Source organism: Myxine glutinosa, chromosome 7 (genome assembly GCF_964187855.1).
Source record: "Myxine glutinosa chromosome 7, kmMyxGlut1.1, whole genome shotgun sequence".
NCBI classification, from domain to species: Eukaryota; Metazoa; Chordata; class Myxini; order Myxiniformes; family Myxinidae; genus Myxine; species Myxine glutinosa.
This window is the reverse complement of record NC_136267.1, coordinates 121,296,942-121,314,636: the sequence shown is the minus strand read 5'-3', so window position 1 is coordinate 121,314,636 and position 17,695 is coordinate 121,296,942. Positions and strand designations below refer to the sequence as shown.

The following is a 17,695-nucleotide window of genomic DNA, read 5'->3' as shown; positions in this document are numbered from 1 at the left end:
GGCGTTAAACTATGTTTTACAACTAATAAAAACGAATTTGCGATTCATTCGCTTTCCTGCGCGTTTGTGCACGCGATGGCGATTTCTTTACCAAACTCCGGAAGCCGTTCGCTTTGGACCAAACCATTGCATGTAAATAGAGGGGGGGGGGGATTGTCACCACTCGCAAGCCGTTCGCTTTGGACCAAACCATTTCATGTAAATAGAGGGGGGGGATATAATTTTAGATATAGATATAGTACGGGCATGCCCTAGTACATTAAAAGCCATCAATTTCACAGTCTTGGTGAGACAAAGTCACATTTAAAATTGTTTAATTTGCATTATTAATGATATAATTATATATTAAAAGCCATCAATTTCACAGTGTTGGTGAGACAGTCACATTTAAAATTGTTTAATAGTATTATTAATGATATAATTATATATTAAAAGCCATCAATTTCACAGTCTTGGTGAGACAAAGTCACATTTAAAATTGTTTAATAGTATTATTAATGATATAATTATATATTAAAAGCCATCAATTTCACAGTGTTGGTGAGACAAAGTCACATTTAAAATTGTTTAATAGTATTATTAATGATATAATTATATATTAAAAGCCATCAATTTCACAGTCTTGGTGAGACAAAGTCACATTTAAAATTGTTTAATGGTATTATTAATGATATAATCTACATATTAAAAGCCATCAATATCACAGTGTTGGTGAGACAAAGTCACATTTAAAATTGTTTAATGGTATTATTAATGATATAATTATACATTAAAAGCCATCAATTTCACAGTCTTGGTGAGACAAAGTCACATTTAAAATTGTTTAATTTGCATTATTAATGATATAATTATATATTAAAAGCCATCAATTTCACAGTGTTGGTGAGACAGTCACATTTAAAATTGTTTAATAGTATTATTAATGATATAATTATATATTAAAAGCCATCAATTTCACAGTCTTGGTGAGACAAAGTCACATTTAAAATTGTTTAATAGTATTATTAATGATATAATTATATATTAAAAGCCATCAATTTCACAGTCTTGGTGAGACAAAGTCACATTTAAAATTGTTTAATAGTATTATTAATGATATAATTATATATTAAAAGCCATCAATTTCACAGTGTTGGTGAGACAAAGTCACATTTAAAATTGTTTAATAGTATTATTAATGATATAATTATATATTAAAAGCCATCAATTTCACAGTGTTGGTGAGACAAAGTCACATTTACAATTGTTTAATAGTATTATTAATGATATAATTATATATTAAAAGCCATCAATTTCACAGTGTTGGTGAGACAAACTCACATTTAAAATTGTTTAATAGTATTATTAATGATATAATTATATGTTAAAAGCCATCAATTTCACAGTGTTGGTGAGACAAAGTCACATTTAAAATTGTTTAATGGTATTATTAATGATATAATTATATATTAAAAGCCATCAATTTCACAGTGTTGGTGAGACAAAGTCACATTTAAAATTGTTTAATAGTATTAATTAATGATATAATTATATATTAAAAGCCATCAATTTCACAGTGTTGGTGAGACAAAGTCACATTTAAAATTGTTTAATAGTATTATTAATGATATAATTATCTATCTATAATTCCACTAATCTCTGTGTGTGTGTGTGTGTGTGTATGTGTGTATGTCTGTGTGTGTGTTTGTTTGTCTGTGACCGCTGTTTCTCGACAACCACGGGTCCGATATACTTGCAACTTGCCAGGTATATTGCTGGGGACCCGAGGATGTGCCTTTTCAAGGTTTGAAATTAATCGGACAAGTAGTTACCGAGCTATGTCCAAAAAACGATTCAACCAATCAGAGAGCAGCGAGCTATCACGTGTGCCGAACGTGGCGAACAGACTCTGCCTCGGACGGCACATTTGAGAGCGTATTCATTTATTTCACGTTGGCAAACTATGTTGGCGTTAAACTATGTTTTAAAACTAATTAAAACTAATTTGCGATTCTTTCGCTTTCCTGCGCGTTTGTGCACGCTATGGCGATTTCTTTACCAAACTCCGCAAGCCGTTCGCTTTGGACCAAACCATTTCATGTAAATAGAGGGGGGGGGATTGTCACCGTACTCGCAAGCCGTTCGCTTTGGACCAAACCATTTCATGTAAATAGAGGGGGGGGGGGATTGTCACCGTACTCGCAAGCCGTTCGCTTTGGACCAAACCATTTCATGTAAATAGAGGGGGGGGGGGATTGTCACCGTACTCGCAAGCCGTTCGCTTTGGACCAAACCATTTCATGTAAATAGAGGGGGGGGGGGGGGGGATTGTCACCGTACTCGCAAGCCGTTCGCTTTGGACCAAACCATTTCATGTAAATAGAGGGGGGGGGATATAATTTTAGATATAGATATAGTACGGGCATGCCCTAGTATATTAAAAGCCATCAATTTCACAGTGTTGGTGAGACAAAGTCACATTTAAAATTGTTTAATAGTATTATTAATGATATAATTATATATTAAAAGCCATCAATTTCACAGTCTTGGTGAGACAAAGTCACATTTAAAATTGTTTAATGGTATTATTAATGATATAATTATATATTAAAAGCCATCAATTTCACAGTGTTGGTGAGACAAAGTCACATTTAAAATTGTTTAATAGTATTATTAATGATATAATTATATATTAAAAGCCATCAATTTCACAGTGTTGGTGAGACAAACTCACATTTAAAATTGTTTAATGGTATTATTAATGATATAATTATATATTAAAAGCCATCTATTTCACAGTCTTGGTGAGACAAAGTCACATTTAAAATAGTTTAATGGTATTATTAATGATATAATTATATATTAAAAGCCATCAATGTCACAGTGTTGGTGAGACAAAGTCACATTTAAAATTGTTTAATAGTATTATTAATGATATAATTATATATTAAAAGCCATCAATTTCACAGTGTTGGTGAGACAAAATCACATTTAAAATTGTTTAATAGTATTATTAATGATATAATTATATATTAAAAGCCATCAATTTCACAGTGTTGGTGAGACAAAGTCACATTTAAAATTGTTTAATGGTATTATTAATGATATAATTATCTATCTATAATTCCAGTAATCTCTGTGTGTGTGTGTGTGTGTGTGTCTGTGTGTCTGTGTGTCTGTGTGTTTGTCTGTGACCGCTGTTTCTCGACAACCACGGGTCCGATATACTTGAAACTTGCCAGGTATATTGCTGGGGACCCGAGGATGTGCCTTTTCAAGGTTTGAAATTAATCGGACAAGTAGTTACCGAGCTATGGCGATTTAGCCGTTCGCCGTTCGCTTTGGCGTTGCGAATGGACCAAACCATTTCATGTAAATAGAGGGGGGGGGGGGGTTCTGTGGTCGTTACTGGCTTTGCGAATGGACCAAACCATTTCATGTAAATAGAGGGGGGGGGGGGGGTTCTGTGGTCGATGCGAATGGACCAAACCATTTCATGTAAATAGAGGGGGGGGATTGTCACCGTACTCGCAAGCCGTTCGCTTTGGCTTTGCGAATGGACCAAACCATTTCATGTAAATAGAGGGGGGGGGGGATATAATTTTAGATATCTATCTATAATTCCAGTAATCTCTGTGTGTATGTATGTATGTATGTATGTATGTATGTCTGTTTGTCTGTGACCGCTGTTTCTCGACAACCACGGGTCCGATATACTTTAAACTTGCCAGGTATATTGCTGGGGACCCGAGGATGTGCCTTTTCAAGGTTTCATATTAATCGGACAATTACTTACCGAGCTATGTCCAAAAAACGATTCAACCAATCAGAGAGCAGCGAGCTATCGCGTGTGCCGAACGTGGCGGACACACTCTGCCTCGGATGGCACATTTGAGAGCGTATTCATTTATTTCCCGTCGGCAAACTATGTTGGCGCTATGTTGGCGTTAAACGATGTTTTAAAACTAATTAAAACCCCGGGGGGATTGTCACTGTACTCGCAAGCGCAAGCCGTTCGCCGTTCGCTTTGGCGTTGCGAATGGACCAAAACATTTCATGCACCAAACCATTTCATGTAAAGCGTTCGCCGTTCGCTTTGGCGTTGCGAATGGACCAAAACATTTCATGGACCAAACCATTTCATGTAAATAGAGGGGGGGATATAATTTTAGATATAGATATAGTACGGGCATGCCCTAGTATATTAAAAGCCATCAATTTCACAGTGTTGGTGAGACAAAGTCACATTTAAAATTGTTTAATGGTATTATTAATGATATAATTATATATTAAGTGCCATCAATTTCACAGTCTTGGTGAGAAAAAATCACATTTAAAATTGTTTAATGGTATTATTAATGATATAATTATATATTAAAAGCCATCAATTTCACAGTCTTGGTGAGACAAAGTCACATTTAAAATTGTTTAATAGTATTATTAATGATATAATTATATATTAAAAGCCATCAATTTCACAGTCTTGGTGAGACAAAGTCACATTTAAAATTGTTTAATAGTATTATTAATGATATAATTATATATTAAAAGCCATCAATTTCACAGTGTTGGTGAGACAAACTCACATTTAAAATTGTTTAATAGTATTATTAATGATATAATTATATATTAAAAGCCATCAATTTCACAGTGTTGGTGAGACAAAGTCACATTTAAAATTGTTTAATAGTATTATTAATGATATAATTATATATTAAAAGCCATCAATTTCAGTGTTGGTGAGACAAAGTCACATTTAAAATTGTTTAATAGTATTATTAATGATATAATTATATATTAAAAGCCATCAATTTCACAGTCTTGGTGAGACAAAGTCACATTTAAAATTGTTTAATGGTATTATTAAGGATATAATTATATATTAAAAGCCATCAATTTCACAGTCTTGGTGAGACAAAGTCACATTTAAAATTGTGTAATAGTATTATTAATGATATAATTATATATTAAAAGCCATCAATTTCACAGTCTTGGTGAGACAAAGTCACATTTAAAATTGTTTAATAGTATTATTAATGATATAATTATTTATTAAAAGCCATCAATTTCACAGTGTTGGTGAGACAAAGTCACATTTAAAATTGTTTAATCGTATTATTAATGATATAATTATCTATCTATAATTCCAGTAATCTCTGTTTGTTTGTACGTTTGTACGTTTGTTTGTCTGTGACCGCTGTTTCTCGACAACCACGGGTCCGATATACTTTTAACTTGCCAGGTATATTGCTGGGGACCCGAGGATGTGCCTTTTCAAGGTTTCATATTAATCGGACAATTACTTACCGAGCTATGTCCAAAAAACGATTCAACCAATCAGAGAGCAGCGAACTATCGCGTGTGCCGAACGTGGCGGACACACTCTGCCTCGGATGGCACATTTGAGAGCGTATTCATTTATTTCACGTTTGCAAACTATGTTGGCGTTAAACTATGTTTTAAAACTAATAAAAACGAATTTGCGATTCATTCGCTTTCCTGCGCGTTTGTGCACGCGATGGCGATTTCTTTACCAAACTCCGGAAGCCGTTCGCTTTGGACCAAACCATTTCATGTAAATAGAGGGGGGGGATATAATTTTAGATATAGATATAGTACGGGCAATGCCCTAGTATATTAAAAGCCATCAATTTCACAGTGTTGGTGAGACAAAGTCACATTTAAAATTGTTTAATTTGCATTATTAATGATATAATTATATATTAAAAGCCATCAATTTCACAGTGTTGGTGAGACAAAGTCACATTTAAAATTGTTTAATAGTATTATTAATGATATAATTATCTATCTATAATTCCAGTAATCTCTGTGTGTGTGTGTGTGTGTGTCTGTGTGTCTGTGTGTGTGTCTGTGTGTTTGTCTGTGACCGCTGTTTCGCGACAACTACCGGTCCGATATACTTGCAACTTGCCAGGTATATTGCTGGGGACCCGAGGATGTGCCTTTTCAACGTTTCATATTAATCGGACAAGTAGTTAGCGAGCTATGTCCAAAAAACGATTCAACCAATTCAACCAATCAGAGAGCAGCGAGCTATCACGTGTGCCGAACGTGGCGAACAGACTCTGCCTCGGACGGCACATTTGAGAGCGTATTCATTTATTTCACGTTGGCAAACTATTTTGGCGCTATGTTGGCGTTAAACTATGTTTTAAAACTAATTAAAACTACTTTGCGATTCATCGTAACTGCGATATGCGACCTTCCGGACAGTGAAGACTGCACTTCCGGCAGCCAATCACAGAACACGTTGTTGCGTAGGCGTGGCCGATGTGAGAGCGAGCCGAGCCGAGCGCGTGCGCCATTACGGTTCGTAATTCGATTTCTTCCGGAGAAAATAATAATTTCTCGATTCCTTATGCGCATTATTTCTCCCAATTCAGTCAGAGCGAAGGGCGGAAGCAAAGAGCGTTGTTTTTTTTGTTTACGGGCGTACGGGCGTACGGGCGGGGTAGAGCGTACGGGTAGCGTTTTTTTTTTTTTTTGGCAAGGAACGGGCACCCACGTACGGGTATATAGTACGGGCATGCCCTAGTATATTAAAAGCCATCAATTTCACAGTCTTGGTGAGACAAAGTCACATTTAAAATTGTTTAATAGTATTATTAATGATATAATTATTTATTAAAAGCCATCAATTTCACAGTGTTGGTGAGACAAAGTCACATTTAAAATTGCTTAATAGTATTATTAATGATATAATTATCTATCTATAATTCCAGTAATCTCTGTGTGTGTGTATGTGTGTGTGTATGTGTGTGTGTATGTGTGTGTGTATGTATGTGTGTCTGTGACCGCTGTTTCTCGACAACCACGGGTCCGATATACTTGAAACTTGCCAGGTATATTGCTGGGGACCCGAGGATGTGCCTTTTCAAGGTTTGAAATTAATCGGACAAGTAGTTACCGAGCTATGGCGATTTAGCCGTTCGCCGTTCGCTTTGGCTTTGCGAATGGACCAAACCATTTCATGTAAATAGAGGGGGGGGGGGGGGTTCTACCGTACTCGCAAGCCGTTCGCTTTGGACCAAACCATTTCATGTAAATAGAGGGGGGGGGGGGATTGTCACCGTACTCGCAAGCCGTTCGCTTTGGCTTTGCGAATGGACCAAACCATTTCATGTAAATAGAGGGGGGGGATTGTCACCGTACTCGCAAGCCGTTCGCTTTGGCTTTGCGAATGGACCAAACCATTTCATGTAAATAGAGGGGGGGGATATAATTTTAGATATATATATAGTACGGGCATGCCCTAGTATATTAAAAGCCATCAATTTCACAGTGTTGGTGAGACAAAGTCACATTTAAAATTGTTTAATAGTATTATTAATGATATAATTATCTATCTATAATTCCATTAATCTCTGTGTGTATGTGTGTTTGTATGTGTGTATGTGTGTATGTGTGTATGTGTGTATGTTTGTCTGTGACCGCTGTTTCTCGACAACTACCGGTCCGATATACTTTAAACTTGCCAGGTATATTGCTGGGGACCCGAGGATGTGCCTTTTCAAGGTTTCATATTAATCGGACAAGTAGTTACCGAGCTATGGCGATTTCTTTACCAAACACTGCAAGCCGTTCGCTTTGGACCAAACCATTGCATGTAAATAGAGGGGGGGGGGGGGGTTCTGTGGTCGTTGCGAATGGACCAAACCATTCATGTAAATAGAGGGGGGGGGGGGTTCTGTGGTCGTTACTGCCACGTGGTTTCAAAGTTTTTTTTTGTTGTTGTTGTTTGCACGCATGTTTTTTTGCACCCACGTACGGGCACGCCCTAGGATGTTTACACACACACACCCCTACACAAATTTTTTTTTTTTTTTTTTTTTGGCAAGGAACGGGCACCCACGTACGGGCACGTCCTAGCTTATATATAGTACGGGCATGCCCTAGTATATTAAAAGCCATCAATTTCACAGTGTTGGTGAGACAAAGTCACATTTAAAATTGTTTAATAGTATTATTAATGATATAATTATCTATCTATAATTCCAGCAATCTCTGTGTGTATGTTTGTATGTTTGTATGTTTGTATGTTTGTATGTTTGTATGTTTGTATGTATGTTTGTCTGTGACCGCTGTTTCTCGACAACTACCGGTCCGATATACTTGAAACTTGCCAGGTATATTGCTGGGGACCCGAGGATGTGCCTTTTCAAGGTTTTAAATTAATCGCAGAAGTAGTTACCGAGCTATGTCCAAAAAACGATTCAACCAATCAGAGAGCAGCGAGCTATCACGTGTGCCGAACGTGGCGAACAGACTCTGCCTCGGATGGCACATTTGAGAGCGTATTCATTTATTTCACGTTGGAAAACTATGTTGCCGTTAAACTATGTTTTAAAACTAATTAAAACTAATTTGCGATTCATCGTAACTGCGATTTGCGACCTTCCGGACAGTCAAATGAGGACGTCACTTCCGGACTTACGGATAGTCATAGTGACGCTGAACGTGGCGAGCAGACGCTGCCTCGGACGGCACATTTGAGAGCGTATTCATTTATTTGACGTTGCAATCTGTGTTGATTGTTGTAAGGTACGATCGATTGTAGTACATACATATTTATATTTTGTACATATTCATTACGGGCACGTCACGGGTACGGGTACGGTACCGGGTACGGTACGGTTACGGGTACGCCACGTACGGGCACGTATATTGCTGGGGACCTGAGGATGTGCCTTTTCAAGGTTTCATATTAATCGGAGAAGTAGTTACCGAGCTATGGCGATTGGCGATTTAGCCGTTCGCCGTTCGCTTTGGCTTTGCGAATGGACCAAACCATTCATGTAAATAGAGGGGGGGGGGGGGGGTTCTGTGGTCGTTCGCTTTGGCTTTGCGAATGGACCAAACCATTTCATGTAAATAGAGGGGGGGGGGGGGGTTCTGTGGTCGTTACTGCCACGCGGTTTGGAATGTTTTTCCGAACGGGCACCCACGTACGGGCATGCCCTAGTATATTAAAAGCCATCAATTTCACAGTGTTGGTGAGACAAACTCACATTTAAAATTGTTTAATAGTATTATTAATGATATAATTATATATTAAAAGCCATCAATTTCACAGTGTTGGTAAGACAAAGTCACATTTAAAATTGTTTAATAGTATTATTAATGATATAATTATATATTAAAAGCCATCAATTTCAGTGTTGGTGAGACAAAGTCACATTTAAAATTGTTTAATAGTATTATTAATGATATAATTATATATTAAAAGCCATCAATTTCACAGTCTTGGTGAGACAAAGTCACATTTAAAATTGTTTAATGGTATTATTAAGGATATAATTATCTATCTATAATTCCAGTAATCTCTGTGTGTTTGTTTGTACGTTTGTACGTTTGTTTGTCTGTGACCGCTGTTTCTCGACAACTACCGGTCCGATATACTTGAAACTTGCCAGGTATATTGCTGGGGACCCGAGGATGTGCCTTTTCAAGGTTTGAAATTAATCGGACAAGTACTTACCGAGCTATGGCGATTTAGCCGTTCGCCGTTCGCTTTGGCGTTGCGAATGGACCAAACCATTGCATGTAAATAGAGGGGGGGGTTCTGTGGTCGTTGCGAATGGACCAAACCATTCATGTAAATAGAGGGGGGGGGGGTTCTGTGGTCGTTACTGCCACGTGGTTTCAAAGTTTTTTTTTGTTGTTGTTGTTTGCACGCATGTTTTTTTGCACCCACGTACGGGCACGCCCTAGGATGTTTACACACACACACACCCCTACACAAAATTTTTTTTTTTTTTTTTTTTTGGCAAGGAACGGGCACCCACGTACGGGCACGTCCTAGCTTATATATAGTACGGGCATGCCCTAGTATATTAAAAGCCATCAATTTCACAGTCTTGGTGAGACAAAGTCACATTTAAAATTGTTTAATTTGCATTATTAATGATATAATTATATATTAAAAGCCATCAATTTCACAGTGTTGGTGAGACAAAGTCACATTTAAAATTGTTTAATAGTATTATTAATGATATAATTATCTATCTATAATTCCAGTAATCTCTGTGTGTGTGTATGTGTGTGTGTATGTGTGTGTGTATGTATGTGTGTCTGTGACCGCTGTTTCTCGACAACCACGGGTCCGATATACTTGAAACTTGCCAGGTATATTGCTGGGGACCCGAGGATGTGCCTTTTCAAGGTTTGAAATTAATTGGACAAGTAGTTACCGAGCTATGGCGATTTAGCCGTTCGCCGTTCGCTTTGGCTTTGCGAATGGACCAAACCATTTCATGTAAATAGAGGGGGGGGGGGGGGGTTCTACCGTACTCGCAAGCCGTTCGCTTTGGACCAAACCATTTCATGTAAATAGAGGGGGGGGGGGGATTGTCACCGTAATCGCAAGCCGTTCGCTTTGGCTTTGCGAATGGACCAAACCATTTCATGTAAATAGAGGGGGGGGGGGGGGGGGATTGTCACCGTACTCGCAAGCCGTTCGCTTTGGCTTTGCGAATGGACCAAACCATTTCATGTAAATAGAGGGGGGGGGGATATAATTTTAGATATATATATAGTACGGGCATGCCCTAGTATATTAAAAGCCATCAATTTCACAGTCTTGGTGAGACAAAGTCACATTTAAAATTGTTTAATGGTATTATTAATGATATAATCTACATATTAAAAGCCATCAATATCACAGTGTTGGTGAGACAAAGTCACATTTAAAATTGTTTAATGGTATTATTAATGATATAATTATCTATCTATAATGCCAGTAATCTCTGTGTGTATGTGTGTTTGTCTGTGACCGCTGTTTCTCGACAACCACGGGTCCGATATACTTTAAACTTGCCAGGTATATTGCTGGGGACCCGAGGATGTGCCTTTTCAAGGTTTCATATTAATCGGACAAGTAGTTACCGAGCTATGTCCAAAAAACGATTCAACCAATCAGAGAGCAGCGAGCTATCACGTGTGCCGAACGTGCCGAACAGACTCTGCCTCGGACGGCACATTTGAGAGCGTATTCATTTATTTCACGTTGGCAAACTATGTTGGCGTTAAACTATGTTTTAAAACTAATTAAAACTACTTTGCGATTCATCGTAACTGCGATTCGTAACTGCCGTTCGCTTTGGCTTTGCGAATGGACCAAACCATTTCATGTAAATAGAGGGGGGGGATTGTCACCGTACTCGCAAGCCGTTCACTTTGGACCAAACCATTTCATGTAAATAGAGGGGGGGGGGATATAATTTTAGATATAGATATAGTACGGGCATGCCCTAGTATATTAAAAGCCATCAATTTCACAGTCTTGGTGAGACAAAGTCACATTTAAAATTGTTTAATTTGCATTATTAATGATATAATTATATATTAAAAGCCATCAATTTCACAGTGTTGGTGAGACAGTCACATTTAAAATTGTTTAATAGTATTATTAATGATATAATTATATATTAAAAGCCATCAATTTCACAGTCTTGGTGAGACAAAGTCACATTTAAAATTGTTTAATAGTATTATTAATGATATAATTATATATTAAAAGCCATCAATTTCACAGTCTTGGTGAGACAAAGTCACATTTAAAATTGTTTAATAGTATTATTAATGATATAATCTATCTATAATTCCAGTAATCTCTGTCTGTCTGTCTGTACGTTTGTCTGTGACCGCTGTTTCTCGACAACCACGGGTCCGATATACTTTTAACTTGCCAGGTATATTGCTGGGGACCCGAGGATGTGCCTTTTCAAGGTTTCATATTAATCGGACAATTACTTACCGAGCTATGTCCAAAAAACGATTCAACCAATCAGAGAGCAGCGAACGATCGCGTGTGCCGAACGTGGCGGGCATACTCTGCCTCGGATGGCACATTTGAGAGCGTATTCATTTATTTCACGTTTGCAAACTATGTTGGCGTTAAACTATGTTTTACAACTAATAAAAACGAATTTGCGATTCATTCGCTTTCCTGCGCGTTTGTGCACGCGATGGCGATTTCTTTACCAAACTCCGGAAGCCGTTCGCTTTGGACCAAACCATTGCATGTAAATAGAGGGGGGGGATTGTCACCACTCGCAAGCCGTTCGCTTTGGACCAAACCATTTCATGTAAATAGAGGGGGGGGATATAATTTTAGATATAGATATAGTACGGGCATGCCCTAGTTATATATTAAAAGCCATCAATTTCACAGTGTTGGTGAGACAAAGTCACATTTAAAATTGTTTAATAGTATTATTAATGATATAATTATATATTAAAAGCCATCAATTTCACAGTGTTGGTGAGACAAAGTCACATTTAAAATTGTTTAATAGTATTATTAATGATATAATTATATATTAAAAGCCATCAATTTCACAGTGTTGGTGAGACAAACTCACATTTAAAATTGTTTAATAGTATTATTAATGATATAATTATATATTAAAAGCCATCAATTTCACAGTGTTGGTGAGACAAAGTCACATTTAAAATTGTTTAATGGTATTATTAATGATATAATTATATATTAAAAGCCATCAATTTCACAGTGTTGGTGAGACAAAGTCACATTTTAAATCGTTTAATAGTATTATTAATGATATAATTATATATTAAAAGCCATCAATTTCACAGTGTTGGTGAGACAAAGTCACATTTAAAATTGTTTAATAGTATTATTAATGATATAATTATATATTAAAAGCCATCGATTTCACAGTGTTGGTGAGACAAACTCCCATTTAAAATTGTTTAATAGTATTATTAATGATATAATTATATATTAAAAGCCATCAATTTCACAGTGTTGGTGAGACAGAGTCACATTTAAAATTGTTTAATAGTATTATTAATGATATAATTATATATTAAAAGCCATCTATTTATTAATTACACAAAAAGGTGTGTGGTGGGGTCGTGGATGTGGAGCTTAAATTGAGAAAAGGAAGAGTTGAATGATCAGAGAGAGAGAGAGAGAGAGAGAGAGAGAGAGAGAGTAAGAGTGCAGGTTAAGGAAGTGTGGAGTGGGGAGAGAACAGAAATGGGAGGGGATGAGAATAAAATGATGGAAGAGCACATGTATAGAGCATTGTGGAAGGGGGCAGTATGGGGAGGAAGGGGTGTGATAGGTCGGGGGCAAAAACTCGCCATATTTGTGTACGTCATAAACAGATGGCCCATTACAATATTTCATGGGATATGGTACAATAACAGCAGTGCATAAACTAACCTGTTGGTGTATATTCTTGCCCTTCTCACAGGAAAGCAAAGCTGTTGTACCGTCGGACAAAGAGACAATACGGAGAAAATGCAGAAAGGAGGGAATGGCAGAACAAATGGGAAGTTTGGGAATGTCAAAAAGGAGCTGCTTATTGCATTTGAAGGAGAAAATGAGAACAGGAAAAAAAGTCAAAACGAGGAAGATTTTGTGGATCAGAAGAAAGACCAGAGCAAGGAAGAGAATGCATCCGCAGTGCAAGGACACGAGAAGGAATGTGATACGGCTAAGGTGGATGGAAAGGGAGTTGGGAATGCTGTGGAGTTGGTTGGCAGTGAAACAAATGAAAATAGATCAGTAAGTGGAAATAACAATGATAATTCTGAAAAAAAAGGAAAAGGTAAAAATAGGAAACGTAAGGAGAAAGGAAAGGATGGAGAGGGTACCGAGAGGAAGAGGAGTAAAAAGATGACAATCAAGGAGAAAGGAAGAACAAGCAGTGAAGTCCAAGATGGTCCCATCATCGTCGAGAACCTCCAATCCACTCAGACCTTGGGACTACCAAGCCCACAAAGTCCAGGTGAGACAAAGTCCCGTCCCTCGGATGGGCGTTAAATGTGTGTCCCGTCTTTCCGGCATTATTTGCTGGACGATAAAGATCCCCACGGTGTCCTTCTTGAAGAGTAGGCGACCTATCGCCGGCATCCTGAACAAATAATAAATGTCTACCCTAACTACTGCTGGGAAGGTGATGTTAAACCACCGAGTAGAACTCTCAAGAAGTTACTTCGGCAGCACCCACACTCTGTGAAGAGTATGGTACCTCAGAGATGGGGAGAGTAGTGCCGCATTTTAAATAATATCACAGTACTAACCTGATAAAAATAAATACCTTACCTTACCTAATTGCCACCTTAATGTCCGACCTCTGAAAGGTGCGAGGAACGTGGAGCACCTTGAAGGAGTGACGGGCACACTCGATAGAAGTGAAAGGCTTGGTGGGACCAGAAGGCCAGAGTTCCGCTCCCCCACGGCTCGGACCCAAAAGCTCACCTCCACCTGTGGACCAGGGGCACGTTCTCCCGGAGGGAGTCTTCGGCTTGGTTTGTCACGCCGGGCTCGTGTGAAGCCCCTGCACCCAATGGTTGGGCCCTCTTGAACCCGACCGAGTTTGTTATAATCGCTGTGGTTTCAAATCAACAAGGTGACGTCTCTTTTTAATACAATGGACAATTTCTCCATATTGTTTTTATTATTGTCATTTTCATGCAGAATATAAAGCATTCCGCAAGCCCTCTGCTTTCATCTGTTTGATTTCAAACTATGAAACATCATGAAGCACTTCATTGCAAGTCTCAGGAATGTTAATCTGTAATCTATAACCATAAGTGTCTGTCTGTCTGTGTGTTACCTATACACACCTACACCTCTGGATGGATTTGAACTAAATTTGTTAGAGGTAAAAGGTTGTACCCGGCAGGTTTTAGTGGGGTTAGTGGCTCCCGGGAAAAATGATGGGGTTGTGGCGGACACGGAAGCTCACTGGCGTGGTGACATCATTCCGCGCACCAAGTGGGCGGCGGCCACGCCGAGGGGTAGGCGTGGCCTCAGGATATACACCGGGCGCGCAGCCCGGAGCGCGCCAGTGCTACAGTGACCTCTTTTAATAAAGAACATTAAACTTACCGCGTTGTCCGCTTCCTCCTTGGTAGCAAGTCGCGCGCGTAGCACCGCGCACTTCATTGGTGACCTACGACATTCGAGTCAGCCGTCGCTGACCACCCGAAACCGCCGCAACAATGGCTACCAACGCGGTCTCCATCAAGCTCCCCGAATTCTGGGAGTTACAAGCCGAAGTTTGGTTCCTGCAGGCAGAAGCCCAGTTCCGACTTCGAGGCATCACGGTGGACGAGACCATGTACTGCCACGTGGTCGCCACCCTCGGGCCCGGCACGGCCACCCACGTCGTATCGGTCCTAAGGGATCCACCTGCCGACGGCAAGTACGAGGCGGTCAAGCGTCTCCTCCTCGCCACGTTCGGCCTTACGGTGGACGCACGGGCCGATCGCCTCTTGGACCTCCCCGATATCGGGGACACGCGACCGTCGGTCCGTATGGATCATATGCTGGCGCTCATGGGTGACGAAACCCCGAACGCTCTATTCTGGGCGTTATTTCGACGCCAGCTGCCAGCATGAGTCCGCCTCGCTTTGGCCGGTTCCGCGTTAACGGAACCCCATGCGCTCGCTGCCGAGGCCGACAAATACTACGCGGCTTTGGACACGCAGGCGAGTCTTGGCTCCCGAGGCTCCCGAGGCTTTCCCTGATGCACCGCACCTCGTGTCCGCCGCCACGCCACACCCACCACCACCGCCGCCACCGCGAAGAAAACCGCGGCCTCCGACGCCGCAGCCGCCCACCTGGTGTTTCTTCCACGCCAAGTTCGGCCACGAGGCTCGGCAGTGTCGCCCGCCGTGCTCATTCGGCAGGTCGGGAAACGGGCGAGCCGACGCTCGGTGGCAACTGTGAGCGTCGGCAATTCAAACAGCCTTCTGTACATAACGGACACCTTGTCCGGGCGCCGTTACCTGTGCGACACGGGAGCGCAGGTGAGTGTCGTTCCTGCTGGTACGTCCGACAAGCAAACCGCGGGCCGAGGTCCCGCGTTGCTTGCGGCCAATGGTACGTCTATACGCACGTACGGAAAACGCTGTCTCTCCCTGCGGTTCGGAGGGCAGGTTTTCCGTTGGTCGTTCGTTACGGCCGACGTGCCCATGGCACTGCTCGGCGCGGACTTCTTATGTGCTAATGGATTACTGGTCGATGTAAAGCGCAGAAGGCTTGTCCAGGCTGAGACGCTCAGCTCGCTCGCGTGCGCGCTGCCCGGCCCGTTGAACAGCTCACAGAGCGGCTCGCCGAGCGGCTTGCTGAGCGGTTCGGTTCCGGCCAGGTTGATCTGTACGCTTCCGGCAGCGGACGAATTCACCCGCCTCCTCGCGGGTTTCCTGGCCCTCACGTGGCCGACCTTCTTGGCGGGGACCATCAAGCACGGGGTGGAACACCACATCCCCACCGCCGGGCCACCGGTCTACGCCCGGGCACGCCGCCTCGAGCTGACGAAGCTCGCGGTAGCGAAAGCGGATTTCGCCACGCTGGAGCGGCTCGGCATCGTGCGGCGCTCCGAGAGCACGTGGGCGTCGCCGCTCCACATCGTGCCCAAGCCCGGCGGGGGATGGCGACCGTGCGGGGACTACCGGCGCCTCAACGACGCCACCACCCCCGACCGCTACCCCGTCCCCCACATACAGGACTTCTCCGCCCGGTTGGCGGGCATGTCCTTCTTTTCAAAGGTGGACCTCGTGCGCGGCTACCATCAGGTTCCTGTCAGGCCGGAGGACATCCCGAAGACGGCTGTCATCACGCCGTTCGGGCTTTTCGAATTTCTTTGGATGCCCTTCGGTTTGAAAAATGCGGCTCAGGCGTTCCAGCGCCTAATGGACAGCGTCTTGCGCGGCTTGGATTTTTTGTACGTCTACCTGGACGACATCCTCGTCGCCAGCGCGTCCCGCGAAGAGCACCTTCATCACCTCCGCACGCTCTTCGAACGCCTGGGCCAGCATGGCCTCATCGTGAACCCCGCCAAGTGCCGGTTCGGCGTCACCAGGCACGGGGCCGTCCCCCTACCGGCCAAGGTGGAGGCGGTGAAGGGGTTTCCGCGCCCCCGCACGATCAAGGGGCTCCAGGAGATCCTGGGCATGGTAAACCTTTACCATCGGTTCCTGCCCCGCATCACCCAGCTCCTGCGCCCCTTACACGAGGCCCTTCAAGGGAAGCCGGGCAAAGGTGACGTTACCTGGACCGGGCAGATGGACGCGGCGTTCTCGGGCGCGAAGCTCGCCTTGGCCAACGCCACCACGCTCGCGCCCCCGGCGCCCGATCACCCTCACCTCCGACGCCTCGGACTACGCGGTGGGCGCGGTGTACGAGCAATGGGTGCGTGGTGCCTGGCAACCGCTGGCGTTCTTCAGCCGGCAGCTTTGCCCGCCCGAACGCCGGTACAGTACCTTCGACCGCGAGTTGCTTGGGCTTCACCTGGCGGTCAGGCACTTCCGCCATCGACTCGAGGGCCGTGCGTTCACGGCCTTCGTCGACCACAAATGCTGGTTTTCGCGATGGGCAAGGTCGCTGAGCCGTGGTCGGCCCGGCAACAGCGTCACCTCGCGGCCGTGTCCGAGTACACGACGGACATCCGGCACGTCGCGGGAAAGGACAACCCGGTGGCCGAATGCCTTTCCCGGGCCGTCGCCCACGCAGTCCACCTTGGCATCGACTATGCCCGGATGGCGGCGGACCAGGCCGCCGACCCCGGGGTCCAGGCCCTGCGGACCGCCGTCACGGGCCTCCGCGTCACCGAGGTGCCCTTCGACGGTGTGGGCACGGCCCTAGTTTGCGACGTCTCCCTCGGGCGGCCTCGCCCCATCGTGCCCGCAGGCTGGCAGCGCCAGGTTTTTGACA

General features: G+C 42.5%; 1 protein-coding gene across 1 annotated transcript in view; it reads left to right on the top strand.

Moving 5' to 3' along the window:
* The window catches only part of LOC137430808 (uncharacterized), a gene marked incomplete at its 5' end in the record, with an annotated part of 45,308 nt that extends 30,835 nt beyond the window's left edge, over nucleotides 1–14,473 (top strand). The window contains 2 exons of the mRNA XM_078782732.1: nucleotides 13,224–13,760; nucleotides 14,116–14,473. Coding sequence (XP_078638858.1) covers nucleotides 13,224–13,760; nucleotides 14,116–14,339 — 761 coding nt within the window. The remainder of the gene's footprint in view (nucleotides 1–13,223; nucleotides 13,761–14,115) is intronic.
* Between the last annotated feature and the right edge of the window lie 3,222 nt (nucleotides 14,474–17,695).